The sequence below is a fragment of the Thamnophis elegans genome, chromosome 12, assembly GCF_009769535.1.
Source record: "Thamnophis elegans isolate rThaEle1 chromosome 12, rThaEle1.pri, whole genome shotgun sequence".
Taxonomy (NCBI): domain Eukaryota; kingdom Metazoa; phylum Chordata; class Lepidosauria; order Squamata; family Colubridae; genus Thamnophis; species Thamnophis elegans.
Window position 1 is genome coordinate 56,887,309 of NC_045552.1, and position 22,017 is coordinate 56,909,325.

Genomic DNA, 22,017 nt, shown 5'->3' on the forward strand with positions numbered 1-22,017 from the left:
CAGATGTTATCACCTTGAGTTTATGGGATATGAATGTTTAGTTTGTATTCTACCTTGTTGCTAGTTAATCTTGTGATATGTATCTAGGCCTGCCTGCCTGCCTGCTTGCCTGCCTGCCTATCTATCTATCTATCTATCTATCTATCTATCTATCTATCTATCTATCTATCTATCTATCTATCTATCATCTATCTATCTATCTATATCTATCTATCTATCTATCTATCTATCTATCTATCTATCTTTCTCTCTCTCTCTCTCTCTCTAACATATATGTATGTATGTCTATCTATCTCTCTATCCTTCTCTCTCTCTCTCTCTCTCTATCTCTATCTCTATCATCATTATCTGTCTGTCTGTCTGCCTACCTTTCTCTATCATCATTATCTATTTATCACCATTCTCTCTGTCTGTCTGTCTATCATCTATATCTAATTATCTCTATCATCAATATCTAACACCATTATCTGTGTCTGTCTGTCATCATTATTTATCACCATTCTCTCCCTCTCTCTCTAATATCTATCTATCTATCTATCTATCTATCTATCTATCTATCTATCTATCATCTATCTATCTATCTATCTATCTATCTATCTATCTATCTATCTATCTATCTATCTATCTATCATCTATGTATCATATCTATCATATCTATCATATCTATCTATCTATCTCTATCATCATTATCTATCATTATCTGTGTGTCTCTGTCTACCTATCTCTATCATCATCTATTTATCACCATTCTGTCTGTCTGTCTGTCTCTCTCTCTATCATCTATCATCTATCTCTATCATCAATATCTATCATCATCTGTGTCTGTCTCTGTCATTATCTATCACCATTCTCTCTCTCTCTCTCCCTCTCCCTAATCTCTCTCTCCTCTATCTATCTATCTATCTATCTATCTATCTATCTATCTATCTATCTATCTATCTATCTATCATCTATCTATCTATCTATCTATATCTATCTATCTATCTATCTATCTATCATCTATCTATCTATCTATCTATCTATCTATCTATCTATCTATCTATCTATCTATCTATCTATCTATCATCTATCTACCATCATCTATCTTTCTCTCTCATCCATCATCTTCTATCTCTCTATCTCCCTGTTATCTCTGTGTCTCATTTATCAGAATCATCACCCTTTTTTCCCACTGGGCTGCCCCAGAACCCCTGGGTGAATTCATCCCATTGACATTTAGAAAGCAAACTAAAAGAAAACAGAGCCCAAAGTCTCCGAACTAGGTTTAGCCGTTTCAACGTGGACCTTCGTGGGAGGGGGTGGGGAGTCTCTTTGGGCCCCAAGCCCGTGTTCTGAGGAGCCCTCCTTCCTTCCCTCCTGGTCCCCACCCGGCACGCCCTTGCCCAGCCGCAGGGCCAGTGTCCCAGCGCTCTGCCAGGGCCCCGTCACTAATCTTCTATTCTGTGGCACAGCCATCCCTCTTCAAGATGCTGAGCCCGAGGCAGCCTTTGCAGCCAACTCCCAAGTCTCAGGTTCCTTCAGGCATCCGAGAGTTTTGGAGCCTGAAGTCGGCAGGTATTTATATGTTGCGGGCGCTTCGTTCCGTCGGCTCTATTCTTCTCCCTCGAGATCTCCTAAAATGGTAAGATGTTTTGAGTGGGATGAAGTCCACAGGCCGGGCCGAGGGGTGTGGACATGTGTGGGAAGCCCAGGCCCCCCGTATTAATAGCCTCCCTTAAGTATATCCCGGTGATCTAAGTGGGAGGTCGCTCAACAGCTCCTTTCTCTTGATTCAGCCCGGACGCCGGTCGATTCCCACTTCCACCAGCATGGCTTACCACCGACACTCGGGTAAGGGGGCAAGGCGGGGGCAGACAATGCAGCCACAGCTGCTGAAGTCCCCTGCGGGACACAATTGCTTCAGTGGCCAGAGACAAGAGGGTGGGTGGGTGGGTGGGGGGTTTCCTTTCCTTCCTGACCCTCGATTAAATCATGGATTCAGGAGGAGTTTTTCCCAAAGTTGCTGGAAGCCCTTAAAGCTGCCGAAAAGAACTCTGCACTGATTTTTTTGGGGGGGAGTGAATGCAGGTGTGTGGTTATCCTTAGCATTGGGATAGGGATTTTTTTTTGGGTGTGCAAAAAAACTAAAATACTTCTAAAGCTCTTTAAAAAGAAAAACGAGTTCGACGGAGGATTTTGGAAGAAAACGGAAGCGGCTTCAAACTTTTTCAGCGCTGCTTGGATGAAATTCAATCCCTGACCCTTGGAGATGTCCCGTCTTAACCGGGGACACCCAGCTAAGAGAGATCCCGTCAGTCAGACGGATGGGCCCTAAGGCTGGCTTGGTCCTCCGAGGTTTCCAGCAGCCGTTTTATTCTACCTGTCTTACAGCTTAGGTCAACTGAGACTCAGAGACCAAATCGTCGGGTGCACTTCAAGGTCCTACTTACCACCTATAAAGCGCTCCATGGTAGTGGATCTGACTATTTGAGAGACTGCCTCCTGCCAATTAGCTCCCTGCGTCCCATCAGATCGCACAGAGTAGGCCTCCTCCGAATTCCATCCGCCAGTCAGTGCCGACTGGCGACTACGCGGAGGAGAGCCTTCTCAGTTGCAGCTCCGACATTATGGAACACCCTCCCCGTGGAGATCCGTACCCTCACCACAGTCCAGGCCTTCCGCACAGCCCTGAAGACCTGGCTATCCCGTCAGGCCTGGGGATAGGATTACTCTCACCCCGCCCGAATGTTGAATGAATGTTGTGTTTTTATGGATAATTTTCTTTTATTCACGATTTTTTTTCCTTTAAGTCTTGTCTTGCACCCCCTTCCCCTCACTATTGTAAGCCGCCCTGAGTCCCTCCAGGGAAAAGGGCGGCATATAAATTCTTAATAAAATCTAAATCTAAAAATCAAAGCCCCAATTCCAGGCAGATAAAAGCCAATTCCTTAGCCGTGGTTGGAGGGCGTGGAAAATTCCTCCAGTCTCTTCTTCAGGAGTTCGATTCATTTACAGGTTGCTTATAGGGACGCAGTGGCTCAGTAGCTAAGATGTTGAGCTTGTCGATCAGAAAGGTCGGTAGTTCGGCAGTTCGAATCCCTAGCGCTGCGAAACGGAGGGAGCTCCCGTGACTTGTCCCAGCTTCTGCCAACTTAGCAGTTGGAAAGCAGGTAAAAAAATGCAAGTAGAAAAATAGGAGCCACCTTTGGTGGGAAGGGAACAGCGTTCCGTGCGCCTTCGGCGTTGAGTCATGCCGGCCACATGACCACGGAGACGTCTTCGGACAGCGCTGGCTCTTCGGCTTTGAAACGGAGATGAGTAGCGCCCCCTAGAGTCAGGAACGACTAGCAAGGGGAGCCTTCACCCTTACACATTGGTTAATTGCTTCCTGGCTACAAACAGGTACTCCTTTCTATGCCAGATGGCATGGAAGGACTTCCTTCCCTCCTGCCTTGTAAGAGGAAAGGTCTTCGGCGGTGGGTAGGGACGGGGAATTAAAATGGCACAGTCAGGAGTTTGATGCCTTCTGCACAATGTTGCATCTTGGATTTTCGAACGGGGTTGCAGGTAAAATACTACACCTGAATGGCCAAGATTCGAACCACCAGCCAACTCGGAGCATGGGGGCAGGGCGAACGCTCCTATCCCAAAGCATTTCACAGCTGGCAGTGGGACGGTTTTGGGGTCGATCTGATTTGACCCACTTATTGTCCAGGTCTTCCAAAGCATGTTGATATCCTTGTGTGCGTTTTTGTGGTTCTCTTCCTGCCTTTAACTGCTGTGTTCCTGCCCCAGTTTAGGCTGGTCTGTGACGGTCATAAACCTTGGTTTGATTTCACTTGGTTCCTCCTTGATTTGTCAAGGGGATTCTGGATTCTTCCCCTGGCCCCAAGGATTGGCGTCTCTTGATTCATTGCTCCCAGTGTGGATCAATCCTGCTGGCTTTCCTGGATCTTAACTCTTCTGCAGGGCCACCCACCTTCCCCCTTAATAATCACCCCCAAACCAAACGTCTCAATCTGTGGGCTAGAAACTTGTCTTAGCAGGAACATTAATAGTGAATAATGGATAGTTGGTTGTTGATTTTTTTGGCTCCCTGGGATGTTTAGTGAGCATCTGCTTCATCTTCTGCTCATCTGGATTAATACTGGATTTTTAGATGTTCAGAAAAGAATATATTTTGTTCTTGGAGGTTGTCATGCACACTTTCCTTCCTTCCTTCTCTTCCTTCTCCTCTTATTTCTTTCCTTTCTTCCTTCTCCTCCTCTTCCTTTCTTCCTCCCTCCCTCCTCCTCTTCTTTCCTTCCTTCTTTCCTTCTCCTCCTCCTCCCTTCCTTCTCTTCCTTCTCCTCCTCCCCTTCCTTCTTTCTACTCCTGCCCTTCCTTCCTTCCTTCTCCTCTTCTTTCCTTTCTTCCTTCCTTCTCTTCCTTTCTTCCTCCCTCCCTCCTCCTCTTCTTTCCTTCCTTCTCCTCTTCTTTCCTTCCTTCTCCTTCTCCCCTTCCTTCTTTCTCCTCCTGCCCGTCCTTCCTTCCTTTTCCTTCCCGTCCTTCCTTCCTTCTCCTGCCCATTCTTCCTTTCTTTCTTCTCCTCCTCCTCCTCCCTTCCTTCTCTTCCTTCCTTCCTTCTCCTCCTCCCCTTCCTTCTTTCTACTCCTGCCCTTCCTTCCTTCCTTCTCCTCTTCTTTCCTTCTCCTTCTCTTCCTCTTCTTTCCTTCCTTCTCCTCCTCCTCCTCTTCCTTCCTTCTCCTCCTCCTCTTCCTTTCTTCCTCCCTCCCTTCTCTTCTTTCCTTCCTTCTCCCCTTCCTTCCTTCTCCTCCTTCCTGTCCTTCCTTCCTTCTCCTGCCCATTCTTCCTTTCTTTCTTCTCCTCCTCCTCCCCTTCCTTCCCCTCCTCTCCTTCCTTCCTTCCTTCCTTCCTTCCTTCCTCTTTTCTCTTTCCCCTGGGAAAGTGCTTTCTCTTTTTCTCAGCAATGCCTCAAGAGAGACCAAAGAAAGACTGTAAATCAAATGTGGGTCTCTGTGCAGCTTTGCAGTTTTTCTCCCCAAGTATCTCAGGCGCGGATCTTATGCCCTTCCAAACTTGTAGATGCATGGCTAAGACGGTCGTCTTTTTTTTTTTTTAACCCCGTGGCTTAGAAACACATCTAAAACACTAGAGAAGGAAAACGCGTAATCTCAGCGGGCACCATAAAAAAACAAAAAACAGCCATTCCAGACAGCAGAGAGATCTTCCTTGGAAACACCGTAAGAGGCTCAATTCCCAGGAGAAAAGTCTTCATCGGAGGGTGGCTGGCCTGCTTGGTGGTCTTTTTCCATTTGGCTTAGATCAGTGGTGGCATTCAGCCCTCTCTGTGGGCATCTGTCCTGTCGCCCCAGCCCAGCTCCAACATGTTTCTCCCACAGGGGGGGAAGAGAGAGAGAGGGAGAGAGAGGGAGGGAGGGAAAGAGAGAGGGAGAAGAGAGAGAGAGGGAAGGGAAGAGAGAGAGGGAGAGAGGGAAGGGAAGAGAGGGAGGGACAGAGGGAAAGAGAGAGGGAGTGGAAGAGAGAGAAGGAGAAGAGAGAGGGAGTGGAAGAGAGGGAGGGAGGGGAAGAGGGAGGGAGGGGAAGAGGGAGGGAGGGGAAGAGAGAGAAGGAGAAGAGAGAGGGAGGGGAAGAGAGGGAGGGAGGGAAAGGGAGGGAGGGGAAGAGAGAGAAGGAGAAGAGAGAGGGAGGGGAAAAGAGGGAGGGAGAGAGGGAAAGAGAGAGGGAGGGGAAGAGCGAGAGGGAGAAGAGAGAGGGAGGGGAAGAGAGGGAGGGAGAGAGGGAAAGAGGGAGGGAGGGAAAGAGAGAGGGTGGGGAAGAGAGGGAGGGAGAAGAGAGAGGGAGGGGAAGGGAGGGAGGGAGAGAGAGAGGGAGAAGAGATGGAGGGGAAGAGAGAGTGGGGAAGAGACAAATGATTATACAAAAGTTTTTCTTTTTATTGTTGCTAAACATAATATTTCAAAAGCGGGGGGGAAAGTGAAGGGGCAGAAAAGGGCATTTATCACCTTTTTCTTAGAACCATTAGCTGAACTCTGCCTTGTTTAATCCTTATTTTAGATAGTAAAACCTCATTATTCCGATTAGTTGGCCGTGTTGGCACTTTGCGATAAATAAGTGGATTCGGGTTGCAGTTCGGGCCCTCGGCCTCCAAAAGGTTCCCCATCACTGGCTGAGATGCCCCACCAGGCTTAACCCACACGGCAAACCCACCCTGTTGCGGCCGACTCAATCAACCACAGTTCACAAAACCACCGCTGAACTTTGTGTAACGGCTCCAGTTGCTTTCCAGCTTTAAACCCACACAAACCCACACTCTTCCATTCAGTCCTCCTCCTTCATGTTGGAGGACCACAAAGAAGACCATCTCGCCCCGGGGGTGTCTTCACCCCCCCCCCCAGTGCTGGTGCCTGGAAGGAATTCTTTGGTGGAGGACACTGCAAAATCTCCGGAACACACTTCCTACTGTGTGTATGTGTCTGTGTGTCTGTTTGTGCTCCCCCTTATCAGCCCTTCCCTTCCCGCCTGTGGCGAAGAGAATGCGCCTGCATACCGTTGCTATGATACAACACTCTTTATTTAGCCAGGTCAAATTGCGAGCAGCAACGCGGTGGAAGGCCAGGGGAGTCAAGGAAACAATGGAGTAATTGGCCTATTTTTAGACGGCGGGAGGGGAAGAATGAGTTGGCAATTAACACCCTTGGCTAAAGAGTTCTCGCTTTGCTTTTCTTCCCCTTCCCTGCTCTTGCTGGGCGTTGCTGGCGTGTTCCGGAGCGATCCAACGATCATCCCATGAATGGTCAGAGGAACGGTGGTTGTTCAACTGGGAGCCCAGTCTGGGGTTCTAGATCTAGTCCTGCTTTAGGAAAAGGCATACATCGGTCCCAAAGATCGACTCTGGGAGAGCGCTTGGGACAGTGGTGGGTTACAGGCGGTACGCACCAGTACGGGCGTAACGCTTCCTGGATACCGTTCCGGTACGGTGCTCCAGAGGGCCCACCCGCCCGCCTGAGCTCCTTACCTGTATTAGGAGGAAATGGGTCACCTGTGCATATGCACACAGTGTACGGCGCCTGCGCGATGCTCCGCCGAGCAGCTGGAGCGTCGCAGGTAAGGAAGCATGTGCGCGCTACGTGCATTCATGTGGTTGCCGCCGGACCCCGTTGTACCATACCAGTTGCATCGGGATCCGGAACCCACCACTGACTTGGGAGAGAAGGAGCCACAAAAGTCTGTGCATTTCCGGGGTTCCTTATTTCACCAAAGAGGTGATGGTGATGATGGACGGACGCCTGAATTGACAGGAAGAGGCAGTTCAAGGTTAACGTGTTGGGAAGCTTGGGCCAGAGGAAGAGAAGGGAGAACTCGGTCCTCCTAGAACCTGACCTCCAGCCAGATGCTGCGGTCATAAACCATTTCTTGGCATCAAGAAACTGTTGGCACCATGGTCAGGTTGATGTCAGGGTTCCAAATAGCATCCGAAATTTAATCAGAGTCCGAGGCAAAGGATTCCTCAACGTTCCAATTGAACAAGAGAGCCATGTTGGCACATCTGGGAAAACCCGAATCTGAAAGCTTCCCGGTTTTCCCCGCCTAGTTGAAAGTCCAAGATCTTGTCCCCCACACCCACAGCTCCAATCTCCCACTGCCATGCTGGCAGTTCCACCCATCCAGTTCTGGTCAGGTGCAGAGACAAAGGATGATGACCTTGGCTTGCTAGAAAGAATGTTGTTATGGCTACCTATTATCTAACTCCGTCCAATCCCCCCCTCCCATTTTCCCACCATAGAAAATGCATAGTAGGATAATAGAAAGTGTGGCAGGCCCAAGACCCAAAAGGAAAGATGGCTGCAGGCCTGACACTTCAACGAGAAGCATATCTACAGGATCTTTGCAACTACGGTCTTAAATTCGGAGACACCCCCCCCACAACTTTTCTGAGCCTGTTGAGTTTTGGGGAACATTCCATGAACTTCCTCAACCCTGAAGCTGCAACTTCCCATCTTTCCCAGCCAGCCACCTTCTTCTTTTCCCCTTTATTCTTTCCACGTGCTTATGGCTCTCACGGAAGACCATGGGAAATTGCTCAGCCCAACTCTCTTCTCGCCAATAACACAAGATGTCCGAGGACTTTTTTTTTAATGTGTCAGTTTTTTTTATTCTGCTACATCCCCTTTCTTGAAATCTATCTAGGATAGCAGCAGCTTTATCAAGTTTCCGGTCCTTATGAACCAGAGAGGAAGGATGTGGCTAACAGCAGTTGGGTCCTGCCTCCTTTTTCCCCGGATGTGGGTGGGTTGAGGGAATCCACATTTGCTCTGTTCCAGTAGTCAGAAATAATTGGATGAAAACAACCTTTTTGTTGACTTGTGGATGTGGCTTTGTTGAACATCAGCAGAAGACAAGGAGCTGGGAGAGGGTTTTTTTTTTTAGCGCTCCCTGACGACGCGAAAATATATGCTTGTCTCGTTTCCTCCAGTGAATCCTAAAATGTAGTAATAGTATAAAGTATTGTAGTAGTGTTGTAGAAGACACAATGTAGTAGACACAATGTAGACCAAATCCCCATAGCGTCTATTGCATTGTCTACTACACAATGTAGTAGGCGCAATATAGTAGACAGAATCCCCATTGTGTCTACATCCCTGTCACACTATGTTAATCTGGTCATGATGAGTTAATCCTGTCCCACTCCAAGAAGCTTAATATAGTACAACACAATAGCAGAGTTGAAAGGGACCTTGGAGGTCTTCTAGTCCAACCCCCTGCCTTGGCAGGAAACCCTACACCGCTTCAGACAAATGGCTATCCAACATCTTCTTAAAGACTTCCAGTGTTGGGGCATTCACAACTTCTGGAGGCAAGTTGTTAGTGGGATTAATTGTTAATCCCACTAACTAAATAATAATTATTAATTATTACTAACTAAATAATAATTAGTCAATAATTAGTTAATCAGTGGGATTAATTGTTCTAACTGTCACGAAATTTCTCCTCAGTTCTAAATTGCTTCTCTCCTTGATTAGTTTCCACCCATTGCTTCTTGTCCTGCCCTCAGGTGCGTTGGAGAATAGCTTGACTCCCTCCTCTCTGTGGCAGCCCCTCAAATATTGGAAGACTGCTATCATGTCTCCCCTAATCTTTCTCTTCACTAGACTAGCCAGGCCCAGTTCCTGCAACTGTTCCTCATACGTTTTCTTCATGAGAACAGGGCCAACCAGGGGTGAAATCCAGCAGGTTCTGGAGAACCGGTAGCGGAAATTTTGAGTAGTTCAGAGAACCGGCAAATGCCACCTCTTGCTGGCCCCAGGAGTGGGGAGGGAATGAGGATTATGCAGTAACTTTCCCCAGAATGGGGAGGGAATGGAGATTTTGCAGTATCCTTCCCCAGGAGTGGGGAGGGAATGGGGATTTTGCAGTATCCTTCCCCCGGAGTGGGGAGGGAATGGGGATTTTGCAGTATCATTTCCCAGAATGGAGAGGGAATGGGGATTTTGCAGTATCCTTCCTCAGGAGTGGGGAGGGAATGGGGATTTTGCAGTATCCTTCCCCAGAATGGAGAGGGAATGGGGATTTTGCAGTATCATTTCCCAGAATGGAGAGGGAATGGGGATTTTGCAGTATCCTTCCCCAGGAGTGGGGAGGGAATGGGGATTTTGCAGTATCCTTCGCCAGAATGGGGAGGGAATGGGGATTTTGCAGTATCCTTCCCCAGAATGGGGAGGGAATGGGGATTTTGCAGTATCCTTCGCCAGAATGGGGAGGGAATGGAGATTTTGCAGTATCCTTCCCCTGCCACACCCACCAAGCCACACCACGCCCACCCAGCCACGCCCACAGAACCGGTAGTAAAAAAAATCCGAATTTCATCACTGGGGCCAACCGTTGTCTTGGCTTGAATAATGTCCCCCCTTGGGGTGCTCAAGGCTGCCCTTGGCCCTCAACTCTGCCATGTTGCCTTCTGCCTCTCTGCAGGTCCCAGCAGCTACACCGTGGGCACCATGTCCGAGCGCTTCGACTGCCACTACTGCCGCGCCGCGCTGCATGGGAAGAAGTACGTGCAGAAGGAAGGGCGCCACTGCTGCGTCAAGTGCTTTGAGAAGTTCTGCGCCAACACCTGCGCCGAGTGCCGGAAGCCCATTGGGGCCGATTCCAAGGTAGGAGGGATAAAGTTGGAATGCCCCCCAAGTGCAACAGCCAACCCCTCACATCTCACTCCAGCCTGGGTCTGGAGTCCTTTGGACAATGACGTGGGGTTTTCTTTGTCCTGACAAGAGAGCAGCTCGAGTGAGAGATTGTGACTGTTGAGTTGGTTGATGGGCCTTGTTGGGTTGGGACCACTTTTGATATTATAATCAACCACGTTGGAACTGATTCTTACAATTGTACAGTGCATTTAGCTCTGCTTTGTAAGCGTGGGGTCCCGTTTGGTAGAGTAGTGAAGGGAGACACAGATTCGACTCCTTCTGTAGCAGAGGTGGGTTGTTCCCGGTTTGGAACCGGTTCTGGGAGAACCGATAATGGTAATTGGGTGTGGGAATTGAAGTCCACAAGTCTTAAAGTTCCCAAGTTCGGACACCATTAGATTAACACATCATTAAGAAGTTGCAATGGCTCCATCATCCAATCTTGGACCATTGTCGGTGCAGAAGACTTCGTTCCTGCTCTCAGATTCCTCTCTAGATTGATTGCACCCAGGAGGTTGGGGTGAGCAGACTCCCCTTATTTTGCCCCTGGGACAAAGACCCCTTGCAAAACCGCTCTGTCTTCTTCACGCAGGAGCTGCACTTCAAGAACCGCTACTGGCACGACAACTGTTTCCGCTGCTTCAAGTGTTCCGCATCCCTGGTCAACGAGCCCTTCATGCTGAAGGAGAACAACAAGGTGTGGTGTAACAAATGCACCACCAACGAAGATGCGCCGAAATGCAAAGGCTGCCAGAAGCCCATTGTGGCAGGTGAGGGTGCCAGGAGGGGCCGGTGTGTGTGTTGTTTTCCCGGAGCAATTTCTACCTTGTGGGAGAGGTGGGCTGCTTCATCCATCATGTGAAGGTCTAAGAAGACTTCTCGGGGCTGAGCCCAACCCACTGTGGCTTAGGAAGGGTGAACTCTTTTCTGAGTTAAGGATGGTTTCCTGGGCGCCCCCAATTATGAAAACGTTTTTGTCATTTGCATTAGTTATTTTGAGTTCCCCCAAATAATCTACAGACCTGGAAATTTCTGGGTTTTTTTTCTTCTCATTCAAGGATTAAACCTTATTGACGGGTCTTTCGTAAGACCAACTAAGGTTACAGGAGAAAGCCATCCACAGATGCCCCAAACGTTTGTTGTTAGTTGCAAAGTTGTGTCCGATCCATCGCGATCCCATGGACAACATTCCTCCAAGCCTTCCTGTCCTCTACCATCCTCTGGAGTCCATTCAAGCTCACGCCAACTGCTTCATCCAGCCACCTCTGTCGTCCCCTTCTTCTTCTTTTGCCCTCCAGCGTTCCCAGCATGAGGCTCTTCTCCAGGGAGTCCTTCTTCCTTCTCATTAGGTAGCCAAAGTACTTGAGATAGATAGATAGATAGATAGATGATAGATAGATGATAGATAGATAGATAGATAGATAGATAGATAGATAGTTGTTGTGAGTTGCAAAGTCATGTCCAAGCCATCATGACCCCATGGACAATGTTCCTCCAGGCCTACCTGTCCTCTACCATCCTCTGGAGTCCATTGAAGCTCATGCAGGCTGCTTCCGTGTCTCCATCCATCCACCTCCTTCTCTGCCGTCCCCTTCTTCTTCTTTTGCCCTCCATCGTTCCCAGCATGAGGCTCTTCTCCAGGGAGTCCTTCTTCCTTCTCATTAGGTGGCCAAAGTCTTTGAGTTTCCTCTTCAGGATCTGGCCTTCTGAGGAGCAGTCAGGGTTGATCTCCTCTAGGACTGACCGGTTGGATGGCCTTGCAGTCCAAGGGACCCGCAGGAGTCTTCTCCAGCCCCCCAAAACTAAATAGGACCAAACAAGACCCGCTTTGCATGCTGGGTTTTAGGAGTGTGGCTGGGGCAAAATGGGCCTTAAAGCAGATGCACAAGGCATCTATTTTCACCCCGTAAAACACCCCGTCCACAAATGGGACCTGTCTCCACCCAGATTTGGAGAGCAGCCATGATGTTGGACTGTCCTTCAGATGGTGTAGGTTGCCTTCCCTGCTTTAGAGCATGGGAGCCGAGGTGGTGCAGTGATTAGAGTGCAGCACTGCAGGCCACTTCAGCTGACTGAAAGCTGAAGTTTGGCGGTTCAAATCTCACTGGCTCAAGGTTGACTCAGCCTTCCATCCTTCCGAGGTGGGTGAAATGAGGACCCGGATTGTTGTTGGGGGCAATATGCTGACTCTGTAAACCGCTTAGAGAGGGCTGAAAGCCCTATGAAGCGGTATATAAGTCTAACTGCTATTGCTATTGCTATCCCTGAAAAGTTAAATGCCAATCTAGGCATCCTGAAAAGCTAGATGGTAGAGCTCCATGTGGACCTTGTCACTGCTAATTCTATGGTAGGTTGGGATGAGATCTTCTGATACTCTCCATGTCTTCCTTCTTCTGCAATTTACTACTGCAACGTGCTCTACATGGGGCAGCCCTTGAAGAGCATTCGGAGACTTCAGCTCGTCCAGAACACAGCCGTGCGAGTGATTGTGGGTGCACCTCGGTACACCCACGTTACACCTATCCTCCGCGAGCTGCACTGGCTGCCTATTGGTCTTCGGATACGCTTCAAGGCGCTAGTCGTCACTTATAATAGCCCTTCATGGTATTGAACCTGGGTACTTGAGAGACCGCCTGCTGCCAATTACCTCCAATAGGCCGATCAGATCCCACAGATTAGGCCTCCTCCAAATTCCATCCGCCGGCCAATGCCGCCTGGCGACTACCCGGAGGAGAGCCTTCTCTGTGGCTGCTCCAACCCTCTGGAACGAGCTCCCCGTGGAGATTCGTACCCTCACCACCCTCCAGGCCTTCCGCAAAGCCCTTAAAACCTGGCTGTTCCGACAGGCCTGGGGCTAAAGAGCTTTTGCCCCCCTTCTCGAATGGTATGGCTGTTGTGTGTTTTTAAATTGTGTATTGTTATGTCTCGTCTTTTTTATCCCCCTGTCTATACCCCCTTCCCTGATTGAATTGTGAGCCGCCCTGAGTCCCCTTTGGGGAAAAGGGCGGCATATAAATGTAATAAATCAATCAATCAATCTGGTGTTCCTTCTTGATAGGCACTTGGGCCTTCTAAGTGCAAAAGGATTTTGGAATGCGAGAGAAAGCAAGAAAATATCTCCACCCCTCTCCAATTTCTGGAGTACCCTGTGATTAAAAGCAGGGACCTTCTTCTCCAGGGATGCCATCACCAATGGTCTGATGGACCCCTAGTGGCAATTCCAGGCTTTGTTTTTTTTTAACAGCTCTGGAGATCTTGCATTTTGGACCTCCCATTCTCTCTCCCCAGGTGATCAGAACGTGGAATACAAGAAGACCGTCTGGCACAAGGATTGTTTCATTTGCAGCCATTGCAAGCAAGTGATTGGCACCGCCAGCTTCTTCCCCAAAGGAGATGAGATCTATTGCGTCTCCTGCCACGAGCAAAAGTTTGCCAAGAACTGCGTGAAGTGTAAGAATGTAAGTCTCGGGCGCCATCGCTGCATTTTTCTTGTGTTCAATTAATGCTTCCTCTCTGTTTCCCATCTGTAGATATGAAAATATGAAGTTGAAAGTCACTTAGGTTATTCAGAACTCCAAACATGGCAACTTTAAGACTTGTAGGCTTCGACTCCCAGAATTCCCCAGCCAGCAAGTTGGCTAGGTTGAGAAACACTGGACCAGGTGACTCTTCTGGTCCCTTCCAACGCTATCATTCATGGCTGGCTGGGGAATTCTGGGACTTGAAGTCCACAAGTCTTAAAGTTGCCAAGATTGAGAAACACTGGTGACCCTTCTGGTCCCTCCCAACTCTATCGTTCATGTCTGGCTGGGGAATTCTGGGAGTTGAAGTCCACAAGTCTTAAAGTTGGCTAGGTTGAGAAACAGTGGTGACCCTTCTGGTCCCTCCCAACTCTATCGTTCATGTCTGGCTGGGGAATTCTGGGAGTCGAAGTCTACAAGTTTTACAGCTGGCTAGGTTTAGAAACAGTGGTGACCCTTCTGGTCCCTTCCAACTCTATCATCCATGGCTGGCTGGGGAATTCTGGGACTTGAGGTCCACAAGTCTTTAAGTTTCCAAGGTTGAGAAACACTGGTGACCCTTCTGGTCCCTTCCAACTCTATCATCCATGGCTGGCTGGGGAATTCTGGGACTTGAGGTCCACAAGTCTTAAAGTTTCCAAGGTTGAGAAACACTGGTGACCCTTCTGGTCCCTTCCAACTCTATCATCCATGGCTGGCTGGGGAATTCTGGGACTTGAAATCCACAAGTCTTAAAGTTGCCAAGGTTGAGAAACACTGGTGACCCTTCTGGTCCCTTCCAACTCTATGATTCATGGCTGGCTGGGGAATTCTGGGACTTGAAGTCCACAAGTCTTAAAGTTGCCAAGGTTGAGAAACACTGGTGACCCTTCTGGTCCCTTCCAACTCTATGATTCATGGCTGGCTGGGGAATTCTGGCCTCAATGATCATCATCTTCTTCTTCTTTGAAATACCCCTTGTGGGGTGGAGTCTGGGCAACTGAATGGAACTGTTTACTGGCCAGATGCTCTTCCTGTCACCAGTGCGGAGTTTCATCCAGCAGATACATTCTCATTGTGAATTCTGGGCTCGATGCTAACACATTTATTCCACTCCCCGAACTCCACACTAATGGTCCTCTGTCTGATTGCTTTTTAAGGCCATCACCTCTGGAGGCGTCTCCTACCAAGACCAGCCTTACCATGCCGAGTGCTTCGTGTGTGCTACTTGCACCAAGAAGCTGGGCGGACAACGCTTCACCGCGGTGGAAGACCAGTTCTACTGCGTGGATTGCTACAAGTCTTTCGTGGCTAAGAAATGCAACGGTTGCAAGAACCCCATTACAGGTAGGCCACGGAGGACCAGCCGAAGGGTTCCAGGTGAACCACGGGGTGGGCAGGCTCCTCCTCGGTCTCCCTTTGCCCGGGAGGAGCAACGGCTTCCTTAACCGTTGCGACGCTCTCTCTGTCCTCTCTAGGCTTTGGGAAAGGCACCAACGTGGTGAGCCACGAGGGCCACTCCTGGCACGAGTACTGCTTCAACTGCAAGAAGTGCTCCATCCCTTTGGCCAACAAGCCTTTCGTCTTCCACCTGGAGCAGGTCTACTGCCCCAACTGCGCCAAGAAGCTGTAAAAGGGGACGGCGAAGCGAAGGGCAGCAGCAGGAAACGCTCCGCTCTTTCCCGCATAGCAGCTTGGAGACACCCCCACCCGCCTCCCGCCTCAGCTTGCAAGTGGCCTGGCTGTAGGCATTTGCATTGTAGCTCCTCCCCAAGCCCACCCCTCTTTTTTTTTGCTTTTCTAAAGGATGTTAAGGCTCTTCCCTCTCTCCCACCCCCTCCTCTTCCCTCTTTCCCCCCTCAATTCCCTCTGCGGGTCATGTTCTAATAAAAAGGTTGACTAGCTGCAGCAGCCAGCTCTGCTCTCTGCTCCCTCCTGAAGAGGGGCGGGCTACATCTTACACGTTCCACGTAGAGTCACTCCGGGCTTTGCGCATCGGACTTTGTACTTGAGAGACCGCCTGCTGCCAATTACCTCCCACAGACCCATTAGATCTCACAGGGTCGGCCTCCTCCGGGTGCCATCTACCAGCCAATGCCACCTGGCTATTACCCGGGGGAGGGCCTTCTCTGTGGCAGCTCCGGCCCTCTGGAATGAACTCCCCGCAGGGATTCGGACCCTCACCTCTCTCCAGGCCTTCCGGAAAGCCGTCAAAACCTGGCTTTGCCGACAGGCCTGGGGGTGATGAGTTCCCTTCCCCTCTCGACATGTATGGTTGTGCGACTGTTGCCTATTTTTATTATTTGTATTTCGCTTTTATGTTCCCGCTTTTGAATTGTTCGCCGCCCTGAGTCCTCCCGGAGAAGGGCGGCATACAAATAATAAAATTCTATTCTGTTCTATCGGCCACTTAGGGGGCTAGCAGCTCAGCAAGGGTGAGTTCACATGGCTGCTTTTTTTCCAGAGCAATTCCCCATCTCCCTTCCTGGGGTACATCCTGTTTGCAAAGCCACAGGAAAAAAGGAAAGGACTTGGTAACTGGAGAAAACCAGATGTCCAGGGGATTGGAGAAGAGGTGCCCGTTTGTTCTCTCCGTGTGCCCTTAGCTTTCTACAGCCCCCTTGTGGGCACCTTATTATTATTATTGTTTTTGGAAAGGCCCTTCTCTTCTCTTGGACATCCATTGAAAACATTCCTGGTCCACAGAGGAGACAATGCTGCACCTGTGGGACAGCTTTCTCAGCGGCTAAATTCAGCTTTCGGCTCCCAACGGCTGCGGATATTGTGGTCCGAGGACCCTTCTATGCGATGGTGCTCACCCCGAATCATTTTTTTATAAACACAATTAACTGGGTTTTTTTTATAAAACACACAATGTTGAGAGCTTCAAGGATTTCCATGTCTTTTAACCCAAACGCTGAAATATTGAATTTGTCCGTGCTGAGACACTCTTAAGCAGCAAACAGTGGACGCTCTCCTCCCATCTCCAGTTTTCAGAGAAAGCGGCCCCTTTGTTGAAAGGAACGCAGGTGGTCCTTGCCTTACCACCATCCGCTTAGCGACCGTTTTGACATTGATAAGCAAAGTCAGCGACCACGTAGCTCGCTTAACGACGGTTTGCTCAAGCGCCAAAAAAGATCGTAAAAACCAGGCATTTAACAATTGCCTTGTTCAGCAAGGGAAAGCCTGATTCCCCCACTCTGGCCGTAAACCGAGGACTACCTGTTGATCTGAGTGGCCATCTGACTCCACCCTATAAGCTGCTAGCTCAGACAATGGTTCACTGCTTTTCTTGGGTTTGCATCCATATTAATCCACACGAGAGATCGCAACCAATCCCCCACCCACCCCTTTTTCCTTGCCTCTGATGCAGAGAGCGGGCGCAAAATAGGTAGCTTATTTTAACCAGCATTTCTAACCTCCGGGAACGGCCACTGCTGACTTTAGAATAACCTTATTTAGCCATCGATTTTAATACTTTTAACTCTGCTGGAAAGCGAAAAGCAAGTCGCCAGATTAGTTGCTTCTTCGGTTCACCCCCAAAAAATGTCGACGTGGGCATCGTTCTCAGCCCGAGAGGTGGCACAGGAGGAGCTCCCCCGGGCAGATTTGAAAGATAAGGGTGACGTAACGGCAATTCTTGTTCTTGTACCAAGGCCTTTCCTCCAATAAACAGGAAGTTACTGCTTACTTCGACTCGGCGTGGTGTTTTCTAGTTATTATTTGTGATACAGAACGGGAGATTCATGTGGCGTCGAATCCCTTGAAACCGGTCGATGCTCAAACATTTGCTCTTCCGTCATCCAGAATGAGGCTGACTACAACAAAACCTTCACCGGGATGTCCTCAATTTTAAAACCAGGTTTTGTTTCTGTTTTGACCGAGGCTTCCCGAGAGCCTGAAGCAAACTCCTTGTCCCGACAAAAAACTCTTTTATTAATTGACTGTGAGTTCTGCTCATTTGCATCCAGCAAAGTCTTTCAAGGGAGGATTTACAGTCACAGACCTTATCTGGCTTGGAGAGCTGCCAGGCCGAGATCTGCAAAACTTGGCAAGGAGTCTCGGAGAGTCACGGACCAATGAAGCGAACTAATGGTCTCCTGCAAACTCCACTCCCCTTTCGCTCCTCTTTTATTTCCTCTGGGAGGGGCCATTCATTGTCCATCTGTGGCTTTACTCCCAAGTCGACCCCTGCATGCGCACACTGGGAACAGGCTCCAGCTGTTCTTCTGCCTCACTGATGTCTTGGGACAACGGGATGACTGAGAATCTCCGTAGACATTCAGTGATAATAGTTCCCATTTTATTTTTTTGAAAGCGAAATACATTTCGGGGGGTGTTTCGCCCCGGAATAACCACTCGCCACCAGAAAGCCCTTCCAATTGCAAAGTTTATTAACAGTGCATACGTATTTACATACAACTAACAAAGCATTCAACGGGCCTCAGTTTGCGCGGAAAAAAACAGGAGCGTCATCATTGCATGCATGTTAGAACGATTGTCTCTTGTCGGGATCCTAAAGATGTCGTATAAAAATAATATGTGTTAGTTCCACCTAAGGCACTGCTCTATGGGGGAAATTCATTCTAAAACCTTGGCGATTCCGGGGGCGGGGTAGGGGGGGGGAAGCCTGCAAGGAGGAGACTGGCTTGGGCAATTTAATGGGGAGGGACCCTCCCCAGGTTGTGTGCGTTCCCAGAAACGGTTCCACGGGGAACATCTGGGCTTGAAAAGAGGTTGAGGAGCAGGCTTGCAAAGAAAGGGTTTGAGAGGGGGGGGGGAAATCACAGTCGTTTCGTGAGAACAGTTCTTTGAAGAGATTGGGAATTTGGGGGGGGGGGGGAGAGAAGCAGGACGTGGGTCTAAGACCGTTCTCCTTTCTACGTGTTTGCAGAAAGCTTCATTCCTTCTTTTGCTAGGCAAAAATAATAATAATAATAAACCGAGCCGCTGGGCTGAACACGTAGTAGCCTCAGCTTCAAACGGCTGGAGGCAAGCGGTGAGTTAAAGCTAGAAGTGCAATTCACACGGCCCAGAGAGGAACGAGCACCTTCCGAGGGTTTAATACTGGTATCGTGTTCTCACACACAAATATAATACTTAACAGGTCCGGGGAGGTTCAATGTCGAACCGCGGGATGGTTTAACCGTTTGGAACGACGACCCACCCAATGGGACCGGCGGTGGGTGGGTGGGCTGCCAAGAATTCCTGGCTGGGGCTGCTATGAATTTCAGGGTGGGTTTTCCACGAGGCTTGTTCTCCCACCCCTGCCACGCCCGCAAACTGAGGGGCACCCGGTTTGGTAAACCGGACGGGGGGGGACGCTGCGGTGTGCGGTATCTTGAAAAAGAAAACCACAGCACGGCTCGACTGAAGGCCACGCATCCATGAATAAAAATAGATAAATAAAGCAAGATATTCTGGGGCCCTCTAAAATCAGGCGGTCTGGGAGGGGGTTTCTGCAGCTGGAGGACTCCTTCCTTGCACCCTGCACAAACACCATCCCCCCCCGGGGGTCTTAGGGGGCTGGTCTTCACACCCACCTCCTGCTGGTGAGCCGAACTTTGCGGGGAGTGGTCTCCATCGAGCCTCCCCCCTTGCAACACTGAGGAGAGGGGTGGGGGAGAGCTGCGTAAGGCAACAGAATGGAGCGCTGTCCGACTTTGGGGGGCCCTGTTGAGTTTTGAAAAAATCCCCCGTCCGTCCGGAACAAGCGCTGGTTTTCAAGTGTTGGTAGAGACAATCAAGAGGTTGGCGTCCATTTTTTTTTTGTCGTTAAGCTGAGAAATGATCTGACCCCAAAATGGACTCGTTCTAGAGTGAGGTGCTACGTTTTCAGATATTCAAGTTAAATTCGAAGTAACCGTCGCTCCCTCGAAACAATGAAAGGGAGGGAGGGAGCAACAAGCGCATGACATTGGCTCCGGGTTTTGTTTTTTGTTTAAATATACATCGGATTAAACCGCGGTTAACCTTGCAGACGGGGGCATCCTGGGTGAATAGCTAGCTTGTTAAGTGTCTCCGGTTACAAGCCGCTGTGTTTACGGGCGAAAACAGGAAGGGATATTAAGGACCAACAGCTAACAGACAGAACATTACATCCAAAGGAGAACAAGAGGTTATTTCATTTTTAAAAAGCAAAAATCTTGTTTAAAGAGTGCGGATAAAGCAACAGTGACATAACTCCTGCCCCCCCCCCCCTTCCTGCTTTGCGATGCTTCGAGGGGCAACGCCGGATCGGCCGATTGGGGGGGGGGGCTGTTGCGGGTGACGCGGAGAGAAACGTGGAGGTGAAGTCGACAAGCAGCTTTTTCTTTTTCCAAACCGAGACATTCCCGCCGGGAGGAGCCCCGCGCATCCCTGCGTAGCCACCAGGAGCCTTCCGGGGTTGTAGTGTTCACAGGTCTGTTCAAAAGCGAGAGCAGGCTTTTAGTACTGGTAGCCCTGGACTTACGACCACAATTGAGCCCAAAATCGAAACTGCTAAGCGAGACGTTTTTAAAGTGATTTTCGCCTCGTTTTTATGATGTTTCTCGCTAAGTGAATCGCGGCAATGGTTAAGTTAGCCGCAGCTGTCGTTCAGTGAGTATGGCTTCCCACTTAACTTGGCAGGTCAGGTGGTCACAAAAGGGGATCACGTGGCCCCGGGGACGCTGCCACTGTCATAACTGTGAACCAAGCATCCAAATGTAAATCAGGCGGCAACAGGGCGTAAGTGTGAAAAATGATCTTAGTTTTTTCAGTGCTGTTTGTTAACTTTCAATGGTCATTAAGGGAACTGTTGTAAGTCAAGGACTACCCTGTTTTCCCCCAAATAAGACCTCCCTGGATAATAAGCCCAATTGGGCTTTTGAGCACATGCGCTAAAATAAGCCCTCCCCTAAAAACAAGCCCTCCCCGAAAATATTGCAACACAGCAGCAGCCATGAGGTGACCACACTGACCGCCTCCTGCACCTCAAAAACAATAAGACCTCCCAGAAAATAAGGCCAAGCGCTTATTTCAGGGGTCAAAAGATTTCAGGGAAACACGGTATCTGTAGGGAAAATATGAGGGGTCAGAAGAAACATCTTTACGGCAGCGATAAATGGCCCTTACCTGATGCCGCCTCGATGGGTTTGGTCAAGGGATTCATGCCACCGTCCTCCTCAAACGCCAGCTTTGGGCTTGCCGGTAACGGAGGGCCGTCTCTGAACTTCTGGCCGGGCACATCAGCCGCGAGACTCTCCGAACTCAGCCTGCCTGTCTTAGGATGCACCCCGAGATCAATGATTTCTTCGAAATCCCACGCGGAAGTTTTTCCGTTGAAATTTGGGATGAACGCCACGGGGCGGTTGGCTTCGTTCACCTGCAGGATTTCCGAGTTCTCGATGACTGGTCCTTTGGCTGGAATACTGGGAAGAGAAGAGGGAAGGGCAGTGCGGAGAGATTCATCACCAGGAGACCATCCCGGTGTCGGGTTTCCGAAAGATGCCCTAATTGATTCATGAGTCTCGAGCCAAGTTTCAAAAGAAAACCAGTCACCATTTCGGCAATACCCTAATGCAGTCAGATCTCTAAAAGGATGCAAATGACCAGCTGTCTGCAAGGAGTTATCAATCCTTCCGTTCCTCACCATTCACTCAGAACTGAAGAAGCTTCTTGGATGAGAAGCGAAACCTCTTCAAAAGAAAAAAAAAAACACAGGAAGTCCAGTTGCTTTTTTCCCCCCCAAAAGCACCTTTGGGACCACCATAACCTGGATGACGGACAATCTCTACGGACATTTACCTGGTTTCTACTGACTGGCCGAAATACAGGGAGGGCCCATCCTCACTCCTCTCCTCCTCTTCCTCCCGCTTGTTCCCATTGAGGAAGACGTCGTCCGCTCCCATTTTCGAGCCTTCGTGCAGCAAAGTGAAACGGCACAAGGCCTCCGGGCTGTCTTCAAGGGAGGGGTCCTCGCATTTGGACTTTTCTGTAAGTGGGGGGGGGGGGGAGTTAAAAGAGTTGAGGATTTGGGGCGACTTGCGGAGAGCGCTTCCAACTACAGGGAGTCCTCAACTTGCGACCGCAACCAAGCCCCAAATTTCTCCGGCTAAGTGGGTTGTGTCCCCTTTTACAACCTTTCCTGCCACAGTTGTTAAGGGAATCACTGCAGTTGTTGAGTTAGTCACACACTGGTTAAAGGAATCTGGCTTTGCTTGTCGGGAGGTCGCAAAAGGGGATCACGTAACCCCGGAACGCCGTAACCGTCATAAATGCGAGTCAGTTGCCAAGCGCCCGAATGCTGATCACGTGACCACGGGAGATGCTTCAACAACCGGCCCTTTCTCCAGGGCCGTTATAACTTT

General features: G+C 49.5%; 2 protein-coding genes across 5 annotated transcripts in view; one reads left to right on the forward strand and one right to left on the reverse strand.

Moving 5' to 3' along the window:
- The window catches only part of FHL1 (four and a half LIM domains 1), a 30,522-nt gene extending 14,761 nt beyond the window's left edge, over positions 1-15,761 (forward strand). Inside the window, exons 1-6 of one of the 2 annotated variants that reach the window (XM_032228666.1) lie at positions 1,727-1,830; positions 9,973-10,154; positions 10,777-10,954; positions 13,473-13,642; positions 14,845-15,031; positions 15,163-15,761. In XM_032228666.1, the coding sequence (XP_032084557.1) occupies positions 1,809-1,830; positions 9,973-10,154; positions 10,777-10,954; positions 13,473-13,642; positions 14,845-15,031; positions 15,163-15,317 (894 nt within the window). In that variant the 5' untranslated portion in view covers positions 1,727-1,808 and the 3' untranslated portion in view covers positions 15,318-15,761. Of the gene's footprint in view, positions 1-1,726; positions 1,831-9,972; positions 10,155-10,776; positions 10,955-13,472; positions 13,643-14,844; positions 15,032-15,162 lie in introns of those variants that run through there. The other variant, XM_032228667.1, reaches the window with a different exon arrangement.
- Positions 15,762-18,057: 2,296 nt separating this feature from the next.
- Positions 18,058-22,017, reverse strand: part of MAP7D3 (MAP7 domain containing 3) — a 39,261-nt gene continuing 35,301 nt past the window's right edge. For all 3 annotated transcript variants that reach the window (XM_032227522.1, XM_032227523.1, XM_032227521.1), the window contains 3 exons: positions 21,455-21,641; positions 20,783-21,078; positions 18,058-20,089 (listed from right to left, as the gene is read on the reverse strand). In XM_032227522.1, the coding sequence (XP_032083413.1) occupies positions 20,082-20,089; positions 20,783-21,078; positions 21,455-21,641 (491 nt within the window). In that variant the 3' untranslated portion in view covers positions 18,058-20,081. The remainder of the gene's footprint in view (positions 20,090-20,782; positions 21,079-21,454; positions 21,642-22,017) is intronic.